This window comes from Scyliorhinus canicula, chromosome 14 (assembly GCF_902713615.1).
Source record: "Scyliorhinus canicula chromosome 14, sScyCan1.1, whole genome shotgun sequence".
Lineage (NCBI taxonomy): Eukaryota > Metazoa > Chordata > Chondrichthyes > Carcharhiniformes > Scyliorhinidae > Scyliorhinus > Scyliorhinus canicula.
In genome coordinates, this window is record NC_052159.1 from 95,134,970 (window position 1) to 95,149,305 (window position 14,336).

At 48.4% G+C, this 14,336-nt stretch overlaps 1 protein-coding gene across 2 annotated transcripts in view; it reads left to right on the top strand.

Annotated features, from left to right (window-relative positions):
- Positions 1–14,336, top strand: part of LOC119977684 (centrosomal protein of 57 kDa-like) — a 57,251-nt gene that overhangs the window by 15,912 nt on the left and 27,003 nt on the right. For both annotated transcript variants that reach the window (XM_038818861.1, XM_038818862.1), the window contains exons 3-4: positions 3,394–3,573; positions 4,610–4,731. In XM_038818861.1, the coding sequence (XP_038674789.1) occupies positions 3,394–3,573; positions 4,610–4,731 (302 nt within the window). The remainder of the gene's footprint in view (positions 1–3,393; positions 3,574–4,609; positions 4,732–14,336) is intronic.

Consider the following 14,336-nt stretch of genomic DNA (forward strand, 5'->3'; position numbering starts at 1 on the left):
TGTATTGTATACCTTAAGTTTGTAGGTAATCCTAATATAACACACCAAACTGTGCAGCTGGGATCAAGAAGTTACAAAGGGGCATCAACTAAGTCAGTAGGCAAAACTGACAGTTCAGTGTAGGGAAGTGAGAGTTTGTCCACTTTGAATTCAAAAATACAAATTTGAGTACTTCCAGTGGTGACAAACTAGGTATTGTGGAGCAAGTGATTTTAGCTGTCCGTGTACACAACTCCCAACTCTAGTGAAATGGTACAAGAATAATCTCACTGGCTAATGGCTTTATTGCAGGGGGTTTGGAATACTGTGAAGAAGTGGCCAGACTCACCACTCCAGTACTAGAGTTCAGTTTTTAAAAACCAAACCCCAGGAAGGAAATACTGGCCTGGGAGGAGGTAGAGTGCAGATTCATCACAACTATGATGAGGTTTAAGAGTTGCATTATCAGGATTGGTTGCATAAACATAGTGTTGAGGTTAGATGGGTAGGAGTGATCCATCCAATCAAAAAGTTTAAAATGACCGGGTTCAGTAGCATCAATACAGAAAGCCCCTGGCAGAGAGGTACAGTCTTTTTTTTTTAAAATTTAGATTACCCAATTATTTTTTCTATTAAGGGGCAATTTAGCGTGGCCAATCCACCTACTCTGCACATTTTTGGGTTGTGGGGGCGAAACCCACGCAGACACAGGGAGAATGTGCAAACTCCACACGGACAGTGACCCAGAGCCGGGATCGAACCTGGGACCTCAGCGCCGTGAGGCGGTTGTGCTAACCACTAGGCCACCGTGCTGCCCTTAGAGAGGTACAGTCTTAACGCTAGGCCATTCAGGAGTGAAATCAGAAAGCGCTTTATCACAGTCATGGAAATATGGAACTCTGTCCCTGAAGATTGTAGGTGCTGGATCGAGTGCGGTTTTCAAGACAAGCAATTAGGTAAGGATTATAGAGAAAAGATAGAAAATAATAATTGTAACTAAATGCAGGAATAGATTCAAGGGGTTAAATTGTCTCCTAAGTTTGTCTAATAATTAGTTAATCCAATTTAAAACCTATTCGATTCTAAAGTTCTTTGGAGCAAATATCTCTAACATTGAGAAATTGTTCCTTTCCTTACTTGCTGCCACTTTTCCCAGAAAGGGGTCTGTGGCATTGTGATCTTGAGGGAGACCGTTAATGTTTCTTTAAAACAAATGAACTCTGGTTCTTTAAAAGAGAATTGGATTTCATATTTCAAATAAACCTTTACTGTACAATAGTTAAACCAAGTACTAATAACCTAACACTATTTTTCATATACACTTATTCTTTTAAGCCTGGAATCTTAACAAGAAAATCCCTCTTCTACTTGATTTCCCAAGAGTTCCTCTACACTTTTACAGCATCCTGAGAGTTCCTTCACTTCCCCAGGGAGCCACAACTCTCAGGAATTCACTGATTTTCCTTTATGTTCCTGCTATGAAATGTCTATGGGTCTTTCCACTAGCATTTAGCTGGGTGACCCTCCATTCTCTTCAGGCACCTTGTGGATTGTGGACAAAAATAGCTGACCCCTTTGAGTTTCTTGGTGGAAAAGAGATAGTTGACAGTTGGATTCATTAGGGATTCGCTGCACTTGGGCCTCACTGCACTTTGCTTAGTGACTCCAGCTCAAAAGCACCTCCGATATCTGGTTGTCCATGGTTCCGTTACAATTTCTGGCAGACTACCCAGCCTGTTTCCAATTATTCAAGGTCCAGGCATAAAATGCCTGTTGCAAAGCTGCTTTCAAGCTGACTGACTCTTGAGAACTCACCTGGATAAACCTAAAATGAAAGGATAGCCCCTGCATAATCTATTTCCACAGCAGGATGGCGGCACCGCACCCAAGATCCAAGCTAATTAATTTTATCTTAACATTTCCATTCGATTATGGGGAGCACATGAATAATTTAAATCCCTAATGAAGCCAACTGTTGACATCTCTTTTCCACCAGGAAATTCGGGGGTCAGCTATTTTTAATGTTTTCCTCGGTGAAAAGGAAAGGAGACCTTGCTTTCCTTCTATGAGTTCTTTGCAGCGGGCTTTCCTCCGAGTACGCTGTTTGATTCAAGCCACTGGTGTACAGTTGATGATGGTGGTCTTGCAAAAACATTCAGTACTCACAGGCAGTAGGATTCCTTCTGAAGAGACACTTTAGTTATTAAACTGAGCCTTCGACTCAAAAGTCCACCTTTGAGTCTATGTCTCGCATCAAACCCAATTTCCAGTTTCCTGTCAGTTTCGAGAGAAGGAAGAGTTCTATACTGGATTTTTAGAGAGATTTCATCATATCTGAGAGAGAAAATCAGAGCTGCTCCTTCCAGCTTCAGAACCAAAGTTTTAAAAAAAACTAAACTAGAAACAAAACAACACAGCTTTATGACACTGAGAAGCATTCCAAAGAAAACACAACCAATCACCACTGGTTACCAGCAAAGTCCAGCATTTTGAGCCAGTTCATTGGCTGCCAGCCAAGTCAGTCAAACTGAGTCATCACTGATCCCACCTGCTTGAATTAACGGCAATGCCTGCATTAAAGTTACAGACCCATTCATCATCCGTGGATCAAAATTGTGAAAGTAAAAAATAAAAAAGGGGAAAACGGGGTTTAAAGCAGGTGGATCCTTTTAAATGTATGAGTTCACTGTAATTTTTCCTCAAGTCTATTGCTTGCCATCCTAGGAGCCTGGAATTTCATCACTGAGTGTAAGACAAAGTATAGCGTCAATTAAATGCAGAAGCCTGGCTTGTATTTCACATATAGGTCTTGCTATTAGTTTACACTTCCTGATATCATTTGCAATATTTAACTACATTATTTTAATAATAGATGTGAATTTTGTATGTTTAATTTTAACTGAAAGTATATGCTAAATGAAGTCTAATGAAACATCCCTGTGTAAGCAGCCCGGTAAAATTAGGAATGAGCAACCTGTGCAATTCATTGATTTTGGACAGTAGGGTGTAGCTCTCAGCAGGCCACAATGCACAAATATGCTTTGTGACCCAGAGCATGCAACCATGCACCATCCTAAGGGGGAATACAGTTACATACTTCACTCAGTCTCACCCATGCTGCACCCTACACACAGTCATGCAAGGTTGAGCCCTACTGTTTTTGTTTGTGCAACATGGGCATCAGGTGAAATGTTAGGAGCTTGGAGCAAGACAAATGATTTGACGTGCCCTTTTTTCCTTTTTTAAAAGTAAACCTATAAAATTGAACAAATATCATAATTTATAATGCAAAAGCTGATTTGCAGCTAGTTTTTTGTAGGCTTTTGTGCCTAGACATATTTCAATTACTGATGTGTTGTGGAATATTTCTATCAAGATTGACTTCCAGTGTTTTTGCTTCTGATTTTAATTTAGCGGTACTTTCAGCATTAAGAAATCTTCAAGACAAGATACGCAGGTTGGAGCTAGAGCGAGCACAGGCAGAGGAAAACTTGAAAAGAATCTCCAAGGGTGCAGTGAAGACCAAAAACCTTTTAGATAACAGCCATCAACGAATGGGAAATGCAGAGATTGAAATGGCACAACATAGTCAAGGTGTGTTGAAATGGTTTGGAACTTTAAAAAAAATGCCAACTTTTAACGATTGTCTAGAAATTGAGACATTTCGAGCCTTTCAATTTCTGCCGACATGGTTGAACTGTTGCGTACTGCTGATGAAGGACTGAGATGTTGAACCTCCCTATATCAATAGAGTTCTTGGGAAGTAAATAAAACAAATTTTACTTGTGTCAGAAACATCAGTAATCCTTGAGAATATTGACTTTTTTTTCCAAACTATTGGGTGGCAAGTCCTTCAGTATTTGATCCAAGTGGGCAGCACCATAGCACAGCGGTTAGCATAGTTGCTTCACAGCTCCAGGATCCCAGGTTTGATTCCCGGCTTGGGTCTGTCTGCGGAGTCTGCACGTTCTCCCCGTGTCTACGTGGGCTTCCTCCCACAGTCCAAAGATGTGCGGTTTAGGTGGACTAGCCATGCTAAATTGCCCTTCGTGTCCAAAAAGGTTAAGTTGGGTTACGGGGGTAGGGCGGAGGTGTGGGCTTGGGTAGGGTGCTCTTTCCAAGGGCAGGTGCAGACTCAATGGGCCGAATGGCCTCCTTCAGCACTGTAAATTCTCTGATAAATTCTGGAAAAATCCTGACCTGGTAATTTAACTTCCCATGCCAGTGATCTTTCTCTAAGAATGACAAGAGAAGTTACAAAGCCATTTCAGAATCAAAAATCTTGCAAATTATAGCAATGCATCTTTTATCAACTAAGTTGTATTTTCAATTGTTGTGTGGTTGTGGTGAGAGCGTTGAATATAGCACACGGACTTAATGTAATCTGATGGGGCAAGTATTTTACTACCTTTTTATTTAAATAGCATTTTATGCTTTAAAGCTGATTGTTGGAAGCTGCCTGGAAGCAGACGCATGCAGATTTGCTCTCTTTCAGTATATAGAAATTATGTTTTGGTTATGTGAATGGGAAATTGTGAAATTCTAAAATGGGTTTGCAATGGCGACCTACCAATTAAGGCTATTTTGTATTGGAGATATTTATAACTAATAATTTTTGTTTAATCTCCAGCATTGGCAACACAATTGTCAGCAGCAGAGTCTCGCTGCAACATTCTGGAAAAACAGCTGGAATACATGCGAAAAATGGTGCAGAATGCTGAAATGGGAAGAGAAATGGCATTGCAGAGACCGGTAATGGCAAGGTTATTGAGCAAATCTGAAATGCAAATAAATTTTTTACCGATCATGGAGCATGTAATTTCTAGGAACTGGTCATTGATTTATATATTGAACTGAAGAATTGTCCCCCCCCCCCACCCTGTCAAAAGTATTACGAGGCAGACATGGGAGCACTCTTTGATCAATCTTTATTGACATGTGTACATGGAGAGCAATGCAGTGAAGTTCACTGCATTACTCAATCCAGTAAAGCAGAAACATTTATAGCTTGATTAAACAATAGAATTACAGCTGCAGTCCAATCCTTCATTTGCGTGATGTGGAGATGCTGGTGTTGGACTGGGGTGAGCGCAGTAAGAAGTCTTATAACACCAGGTTCAAGTCCAGCAGGTTTGTTTCAAATCATTGCTCCTTCCTCGGGTGAATGAAGAGGTAGGTTCCAGAAACATATATTTAGACACAAAGTCAAGAAGATGCAAGACGATACTTTTAAATGCTAGCGTTTGCAGGTAATTAAGTCTTTAATGCCCTTGACTGCTAAAAGTGTTCCCCAACTGGAATGGAACATTCCTGCCTGGCGATTGTCACGCGATGTCCGTTCATCCGTTATCTCAGCATCTGCATGGTCTCTCCAATGTACCACGCTTCAGGAGATCCATTCCTGCAGCGTATGAACATAGAACATTACAGTGCCAGACAGGCCCTTCGGCCCACGATGTTGCACCGTCCTGTGAAACCCTTCTAAAGTCCCTCTACACTATTCCCTTTTTGTCCATATGCCTATCCAATGACCATTTGAATGCGTTTAGTGTTGGCGACTCCACTACTGTTGCAGGCAGGGCATTCCACGCCCTTACTACTTACTATGAGGTAGACAGCGTTGGCCGAGTCGCATGAATTTATACCACATACGTGGTGGGTGGTGTTCTCTCGTGTAATGGTGGTACCCATGTTGATGATCTGGCACGTCTTGCAGAAATTGCCATGGCAGGTTTGTGTGGTGTCATGGTCGCTGTTCTGAAGGCTGGGTAGTGTGCTGCAAACAATGATTTGTTTGAGGTTGCGTGGTGGTTTGTTTGAGGGTAAGTAGTGGGGATGACCTTGGCAAGATGTTTGCCTTCATCAATGACGTGTTGTAGACTGCGAAGAAGATGTTGTAGTTTCTCCGCTCTGGGGAAGTACTGGACTACGAAGGGTACTCTGTCAGTTGTGTCCTGTGTTTGTTTTCTGAGGAGGTCGGTGCATTATTTCTTTTTTTTTTGCTGCAATGCATTGGAACTGTCTAACGATGAGTCGAGCGCCATATCCCGTTCGTACGAGGGTATCTTTCAGCGTCTGTAGATGTCTGTTAAGCTCCTCCTTGTCTGAGCAGATCCTGTGTATACAGAGGGCTTGTCCATAGGAGATCAGTGTGTCCAAGAATGCAACTGATTTTGGAGAGTAGTCCATGGTGAGTCTGATGGTGGGATGGAACTTATTGATGTCATTGTGTAATCGTTTTCAGTGATTCTTCGCCATGGGTCCAAAGGAAAAAATTATCATCGATGTACCTGGTGCATAATGTCGGTTGAAGGTCCTGTGCGGTGAGGAGGTCTTGTTCAAACTTGTGCATGAAGATGTTGGCATATTGAGGTGCGAATTTGGTCCCCATGGCTGTTCCGTGTGTCTGGATAAAGAACATTTTCACAAAAAAGAAAACAATGACAGAAAATTCTAAGAACAAAAAAATAGAACCCCCCCCCACCGTAAATACAAAAGAGAAACAATAAATTAACGCCCATCATTGGCAGAACACAGATATTCAACACAAAACAAAGAGACCCCTCCCGGGGTTGCTGCTGCTGCTGACCTTTTGTTTTTACCGTTCTGCCAGAAGATCTAGGAATGCTTGCCATCTCCTGAAAAGCCCCTGCACTGACCCCCTTAGGGCAAATTTCACCCCCTCCCATTTAATAAACCCCACCATATCGTTGACCCAGGCCTCCACGCTTGGGGGCCTCGCATCCTTCCATTGAAGAAGAATCCTCCGCCGGGCTACTAGGGACGCAAAGGCCAGAACACCAGCCTCTTTCGCCTCCTGCAATCCCGGCTCCACTGCAACCCCAAATATTGCGAGTCCCCAGCCTGGATTAACCCTGGATCCTACCACCCTCGATACCGTCCTTGCTACACCCTTACAAAATTCCCCCAGCGCTGGGCATGCCCAGAACATGTGGACATGGTTTGAAGAAGAACATGTTATCTAAGGTGAAGACGTGATCCTGAATGAAGCAGATGAGTTGCAGAATTGCGGCTGGAGATTGGCAGTTGTCGGTATTGAGTACTGAGGCTGTTGCAGCAATGTCATCGTCATGAGGGATGTTGGTGTAGGATGCCAAGACGTCCATTGTGACGAGGAATGTTCCTGGTTCAACTGGTCCATGGGTTCTGAGTTTGTGTAAGAAGTCCATCGTATCACGACAGAAGCTGGGCGTTCCTTGTACAATGGGTTTCAAGATGCCCTCGATGTAGCCAGAGAGGTTCTCACACAGGGTCCCATTGCCTGATACGATAGGATGGGCTGGTGTATTGGCCTTGTGTATTTTCAGGAAGCATTAGATATCTCCTATGTGGAATGAGAGCACGTAGGGTGCTCACAAGGTCTGGATCCAAGGTCTTGATCAGTCTGCTGAGTTGGCGAGTGTGTTCCTTGGTCGGATCTGCGGGTAACTGTACAGTTATTGAGTTGTCGGTACACTTCTTTGCAGTAATCCGTTCTGTTCAGCATAACTGATGCCTTTGTTGGTTTGATGAAGATGTTGCGGTTGGTTTTGAGAGTGCGGGTTGCGTTGTGGTTGGGTGATGTTCGGGGCTGTCTTGTGAATGCGACTGATGAATCTGGCATTGACGTGATTCCTGACGGCTTGAGCATACACGTCGACTCTTTCCTCTTCGGTTGCTGCACCGCAGATCTCTCGGTCTGTTGTTCCGGTTCATTGGTTGTCTCATTAGGTTCGCTGTCGGCGTCTAGTGGTCTGTGGAAGAACTCCCGGAGCCTCCGGTTCGCTGTCGGCCTCTAGTGGTCTGTGGAAGAACTCCCGGAGCCTCATTCGCTTGATGAATTCCTCCGTGTCTGCCGCAAGACTGACCGGGTCCATTTTGGTGGTGGTGCCGTAATTGAGCCCTCTGCTCAATTTCGTCTGGTTGAAGGGTGTAGTCTGACTTGTTGGGTTTTTTTAAAAACTTGTTTTTATTCAAAATTTTACAGAATTTTTACAAACTTGGACACCCAGCCATGTCACTGACCCAAGTCTCCACACTTGGGCGTTTTGCATTCCTCCACATTAACAAGATCCATCTCCTGGCTACCAAGGAGGCAAAGGCCAGGATCCCGGCCTCTTTCGGCTCCTGTACTTCCAGATCTTCTGACACCCCAAATATCACTATCCTCAGACTCTGGCTTTACCCGAATGTCTAAGACCTTGGACATAGCTTTTGCAAAGCCTCGCCAGAATTCTTTAAGTGCCGGGCACGCCCAAAACATATGGACATGGTTTGCTGGGCTCCCTGAACACCTCACACACCTGTCCTCCACCCCAAAGAACTTGCTTATTCTTGCCGCTGTCATGTGGGCCCGGTGGACCACCTTAAACTGAATCAAGTAAGCCTGGCACAAGGTGAGGAGGACTTGACCCTGCCCAGGGTGTCCGCCCACAAGCCCTCATCCAGCTCCTCCTCCCACTTGCCCTTCAGCTCCTCTGCTGAGGCCTCCTCCGCGTCCTGCAGCTCCTAGTATATGTCTGATACCTTTCCGTCTCCTACCCACATTCCTGAGACCACCCTGTCCTGTATCCTGCGGGAAGGTAGCAGCGGAAATTCCACCACCTGCTTATTCAAGAAAGCGCGGACTTGCAGGTACCTAAAGGTATTCCCCGGGGGCAACCTGAATTTCTCCTCTAGTGCCTTCAGGCTAGCAAAAGTCCGATCTATAAACAAGTCCCCTGTGCCTTCTCCACTGACCCCGGATCTTCAGTGCCGCCATCACCACCGGGTTTGTGGTGTACCATGCCGGCAAGAGCGGCAGCAGTGCCGTTATCAGTGCCCCCAAGCTAGTATCCCTGCAAGATGCTGCTTCCGCGCACCCCCCCCCCCCCCCCCCCCCCCCCAACCTACTACCCATTTCCGTATCATGGATATGTTCACTGCCCAATAATAGCTGCAGAAGGTCGCCGTCCGCCCCCCCCCCCCCCCCCCTCCGACTGTGCTGTTTGCCCACACAAATCCCATGATAATCCTGTTCACCTGCTTGAAGAAGGACTTGGGGATGAGAATGGGAAGGCACTGGAAGACTAACAAGACCTGGGGAGGACCATCATCTTCACGGACTGCACCCTGCCCGCCAAGGAAAGCGGGAGCATGTCCCACCTCTTAAAGTCCCCCTCCATCTGATCCACAAGCCTTGTTAGGTTGAGCTTGTGCAGGGCATCCCAACTCTTAGCCACACGTATGCCCAAGTAACTAAAGCTCCTCTCCACCATCTTGAGCGGGAGCTCTCCCAATCTCTTTCCTGGCCACTCGCATGGATCACAAAAAGCTCGCTTTTCCCGACATTCAACTTATACCCCGAGAAATCCCCCAAATATATTAGGATCTGCATGGCCTCCCCCATCCCCTCCACCGGATCGGAAATATACAGGAGCAGGTCATCTGCGTACAGTGAAACACTATGCTCCTCCCGTCCCCGAACCAGCCCCCTCCAGTTTCTAGACATCCTCGGCGCCATGGCCAACGGCTCGATTGCCAGGGCAAACAGCAGCGAGGACTGGGAGTACCCCTGCCTCGTTCCTCGATGCAGCCTCAAGTACTCTGACCGCAGTCGCTTCGTGGACACACTCGCTACGGGGGCCTGATACAGTAATTTGACCCACCCTATGAATTACTCGCCAAATCCAAATCTGCCTAACACTTCCCACAGATGCTCCCACTCCACCCGATCGAAGGCTTTTTCCGCATCCACTGCAGCCACCACTTCTGCATCCCCTCCTTCCGAGGGCATCATTATCACGTTCATGAGCCTCCACACATTTGTGTTCAGCTGCCTGCCCTTGAAAAACCCTGTCTGGTCCTCATTAATCATCCCCGGGACACAGTCCTCAATTCTAGTGGTCGGGATCTTGGCCAACGGTTTGGGGTCTACATTGAGGAGCGATATCAACCTGGAGGAGCCACATTGCAACGGGTCCTTATCTCGTTTAAGGATGAGTGAAATCAAGGCCTGCGACATAGTCGGGGGAAGGGTCTCTAACCTCTCCTCCTCCTCCCCCCCCCCCCCCCCCCCCCCCCCCCTATTCCCGTGTGTCAAGAAAGAAATGCTCAAACAAACAAACTTCGGGTGCTATCCCCAACGATGAGCAACTTCCCCACCCTGCAAACTGTTCTCGCTGTCCGGCCCGTCCCCACTGCCTGTGACGCAGATCTATACAAACAGCAAACAGACCCAGAACCTCGAGGGCCCAGAACAAAGGGACAAAAAAATAGAAAACACGGGGGGGAAACCAACATAACACCGCCCCCACCGGGGTGCCCCAACAACATACAGCAGTCCATTAATTCAAGTCCAGCTTCTCGTTCTTTTTTTAAAAAATAATTTTTATTGAAAAATGTTGTATTTATATTAACAACAACGAACTGCAATACAATAACAATAATGATAACAGTCCTAAACATTCACCCATCCTCGATGAACAACAAAACATATTAACAACAACTTAAATTAACACAATATTAAGTTAAATAACCATAGAAAAAAAGAAGATAGAAACAATAAAGAACACCCCCACCCCCCCGGGTTGCTGCTGCTATTGACCACGATACCTATCTTTGAGCCAGAAAGTCCAGAAAGGGCTGCCACCGTTTATAGAACCCTTGTATTGATCCTCTCAGGGCAAATTTGACCCTCTCCAACTTTATAAATCTCGCCATGTCACTGATCTAGGTCTCCACACTTGGGGGCCTCGCATCTTTCCACTGCATCAAGATCCTCCGTCGGGCTACTAGGGACGCAAAGGCCAGAACACCGGCCTCTTTCGCCTCCTGCACTCCCGGCTCCGCCGCAACTCCAAAAATCGCGAGTCTCCAACCTGGTTTGACCCTGGATCCAACCACCCTCGACACCATCCCCGCCACCCCCTTCCAGAATTCTTCCAGTGCCGGGCATGCCCAGAACATATGGGCATGATTCGCTGGACTCCCCGAACACCTGGTGCACCTGTCCTTGCGCCCAAAGAGCCTACTCATCCGAGTCACAGGCATATGGGCCCGATGCAGCACCTTAAATTGGATGAGACTAAGCCTCGCACAGGAAGAGGAAGAGTTAACTCTCTCCGAGGCATCCGCCCAAGTCCCATCCTCTATCTGCTCCCCTAGTTCCCCCTCCCATTTAGCCTTAAGCTCCTCCACTGACGACTCCTCCACCTCCTGCATTACCTTATAAATGTCAGACACCTTCCCTTCTCCGACCCACACCCCTGAAAACACTCTGTCCATCGCCCCCCACGAGGGCAACAAAGGAAATTCCTCCACCTGTCGCCGAGCAAACGCCTTTACCTGCAAGTATCTGAACATGTTCCCTTGGGGGAGCCCAAATTTATCTTTCAGTTCCCCGAGGCTCGCAAACCTCCCGCCAATAAACAGGTCCCTCAATTTACTGATGCCCACCCTATACCACCCCCTAAATCCCCCCTCCGTGTTCCCCGGGATGAACTGATGGTTTCCACCTAATGGAGCCTCCATCGAGCCCCCTGTTTCCCTCCTGTGCCGTCTCCACTGTCCCCAGATTCTTAGGGTCGCCGCCACCACCAGGCTCGTGGTATACCTCTTAGGAGAGAGCGGCAACGGCACCGTTAACAAGGCACCCAGGCTCGTACCTCTACAAGACGCCATCTCCATTCTTTTCTGCGCCCCCCCCCCAAATCACCCATTTACGCACCATTGACACATTGGCCGCCCAATAGTACCCCAAAAGGTTGGGCAGCGCCAGCCCGCCTCTATCCCTCCCTCACTCCAGGAAAACCCTCTCACTCTCTGAGTCCAATGTGCCCACACAAAGCTCAAAATACTGCTGGTCACCCTCCTAAAGAAGGCCCTGGGGATGAAGATGGGCAGGCACTGAAAGAGGAACAAGAACCTCGGAAGCACCGTCATTTTGACGGACTGCACCCTCCCCACCAACGACAATGGCAGCATGTCCCACCTCTTGAACTCCTCCATCTGATCCACAAGCCTGGTGAAATTATGCTTGTGAAGAGTCTCCCTGGCCACCTGCACCCCCAGGTACCTAAAACTCTCCCCTGCCTACCAATTCCCTCCTCCTGGTCCCCAGGGTGCACCACAAACACCTCAATCTTGCCTAGATTTAGTTTATAGCCTGAAAAGGTCCCAAACTCAGATAGCAGCTCCATCACCCCCGGCGTTCCTCCCACCGGGTCCGCCACATACAGCAGCAGATCATCGCATACAACGACATCCTATGTTCCTCCCCACCCCGCACCAAACCCCTCCACCTTCCCGAATCCTTCAATGCCATCGCCAACGGTTCGATTGCCAATGCAAACAACAAGGGGGACAGGAGGCAACCCTGCCTGGTCCCTCGGTAAAGCCGGAAGTACTCCGACCTCCTCCCATTCGTGGCCACACACGCCATCGGGGCCTCATATAGCAGCCTCACCCATCTAATAAACCCTTCACCAAATCCAAACCTCCCCAACACCTCCCATAAGTACCCCCACTCCACTCCATCGAAGGCCTTCTCCGCATCCAGCGCCACCACTATCTCAGCCTCCCCCTCAATCGCCGGCATCATGATTACATTCAACAACCTCAGCACATTCGTGTTCAGGTGCCTTCCCTTCACAAAACCTGTCTGGTCCTCGTGTACAACCTCTGGCACACAGTCCTCTATCGTGGTGGCCAGGATCTTTGCCAGCACCTTGGCATCCACATTAAGGAGAGATATGGGCCTGCATGAACCACACTGCTGGGGGTCCTTGTCCCTCTTTAAGATTAGAGAAATCAGCGCCCGCGACATCGTCGGCGGCAAAGTCCCCCCTTCCCACGCCTCATTAAGTGTCCGCACCAGCAGGGGGCCCCCTAGGTCCACAAACTTTTTATAAAACTCCACCGGGACCCATCCGGCCCCGGCGCCTTCCCTGACTGCATCTGCCCAATCCCCTTAACCAGCTCCTCCAGCTCAATCGGCGCCCCCAACCCTTCCACCTGCTCCTCCTGCACCGTCAGGAAAGATAGCCTGTCGAGAAAACTCTCCATTCCCCTCCTCTCCACTGTTGGCTCCGACCGGTACAGTTCCCCGTAAAAGTCCTTGAAGACCTCATTCACCTCTACTGCCTTCCGCACCACATTCCCACTCTAATCTCTCACTCCAGCAATTTCCCTAGCCGCATCCTGCTTGCGGAACTGATGACCCAGCATCCTACTCGCCTTTTCACCATGTTCATACACTGCCCCTTGCGCCTTCCTCCACTGTGCCTCCGCCTTCCTAGTGGTCAACAAATCAAATTTTGCCTGTAGGCTGTGCCTCTCTCCCAACAATCTCTCTTCTGGTGCCTCCGCGTACCTCCTATCTACCTCCAGGATCTTCCCCACCAGTCTATCCCTCTCACTCCTCTCCCTGTGTGCCCGGGTGGATATCAGCTCCCCACGAATCACTGCCTTCAGGGTTTCCCAAACCATCCCCACCCGGACCTCCCCCGTATCATTCACCTCGAGGTACCCCTCAGTACTTGCCCAGACCCTCCTGCACACCTCCTCCTCCGCCAACAACCCCACATCCAACCGCCACAACGGGCGCTGGTCCCGCACCTCCCCCATCTCCAACTCCATCCAATGCGGAGCGTGGTCGGACATTGCAATGGCCGAATATTCGGCCGCCTCCACTCTCTGGATCAGTCCCCTACTCACCACGAAGAAGTCTATCCAAGAATAAACCCTATGTACATGGGAGAAGAAAGAGTACTCCCGTGCCCTCGGCTTCACAAACCTCCATGGGTCCACCCCTCCCATCTGGTCCATAAACTCCCTCAGCACCTTGGCCGCCGCCGGCCTCCTACCCGTCTTGAACTGGACCGATCCAGTGAAGGATCCAACACCGTATTGAAGTCCCCCGCCATAATCAGACCTCCCGCCTCTAGATCCGGGACATGTCCCAGCATACGCCTCAAAGCCCGCATCATCCCAATTTGGGGCATACACACTAACAAGTACCACCTTCTCTCCCTGTAGCCTGCCCCTTACCTTAACAAACCTACCCCCCCTTATCCGCCACCACCTCAGATGCCTCAAACGACACATTTTTCCCCACCAGTATCGCCACTCCCCGGTTCTTCACATCCAACCCGGAGTGGAAAACCTGCCCCACCCACCCTTTCCTCAGACAGACCTGGTCCGCCACCTTCAGGTGGGTCTCCTGAAGCATTGCCACATCTGCCTTTAGCCCCCTCAGATGAGCAAGTACCCGAGATCGCTTCACCGGCCCATTCGGTCCTCTCGCATTCCAGGAGACCAACCGGATCAGAGGGCGTCCCGCCCCTCTCCCCCGTCGACTAGCCATAGCCCGTCGACTG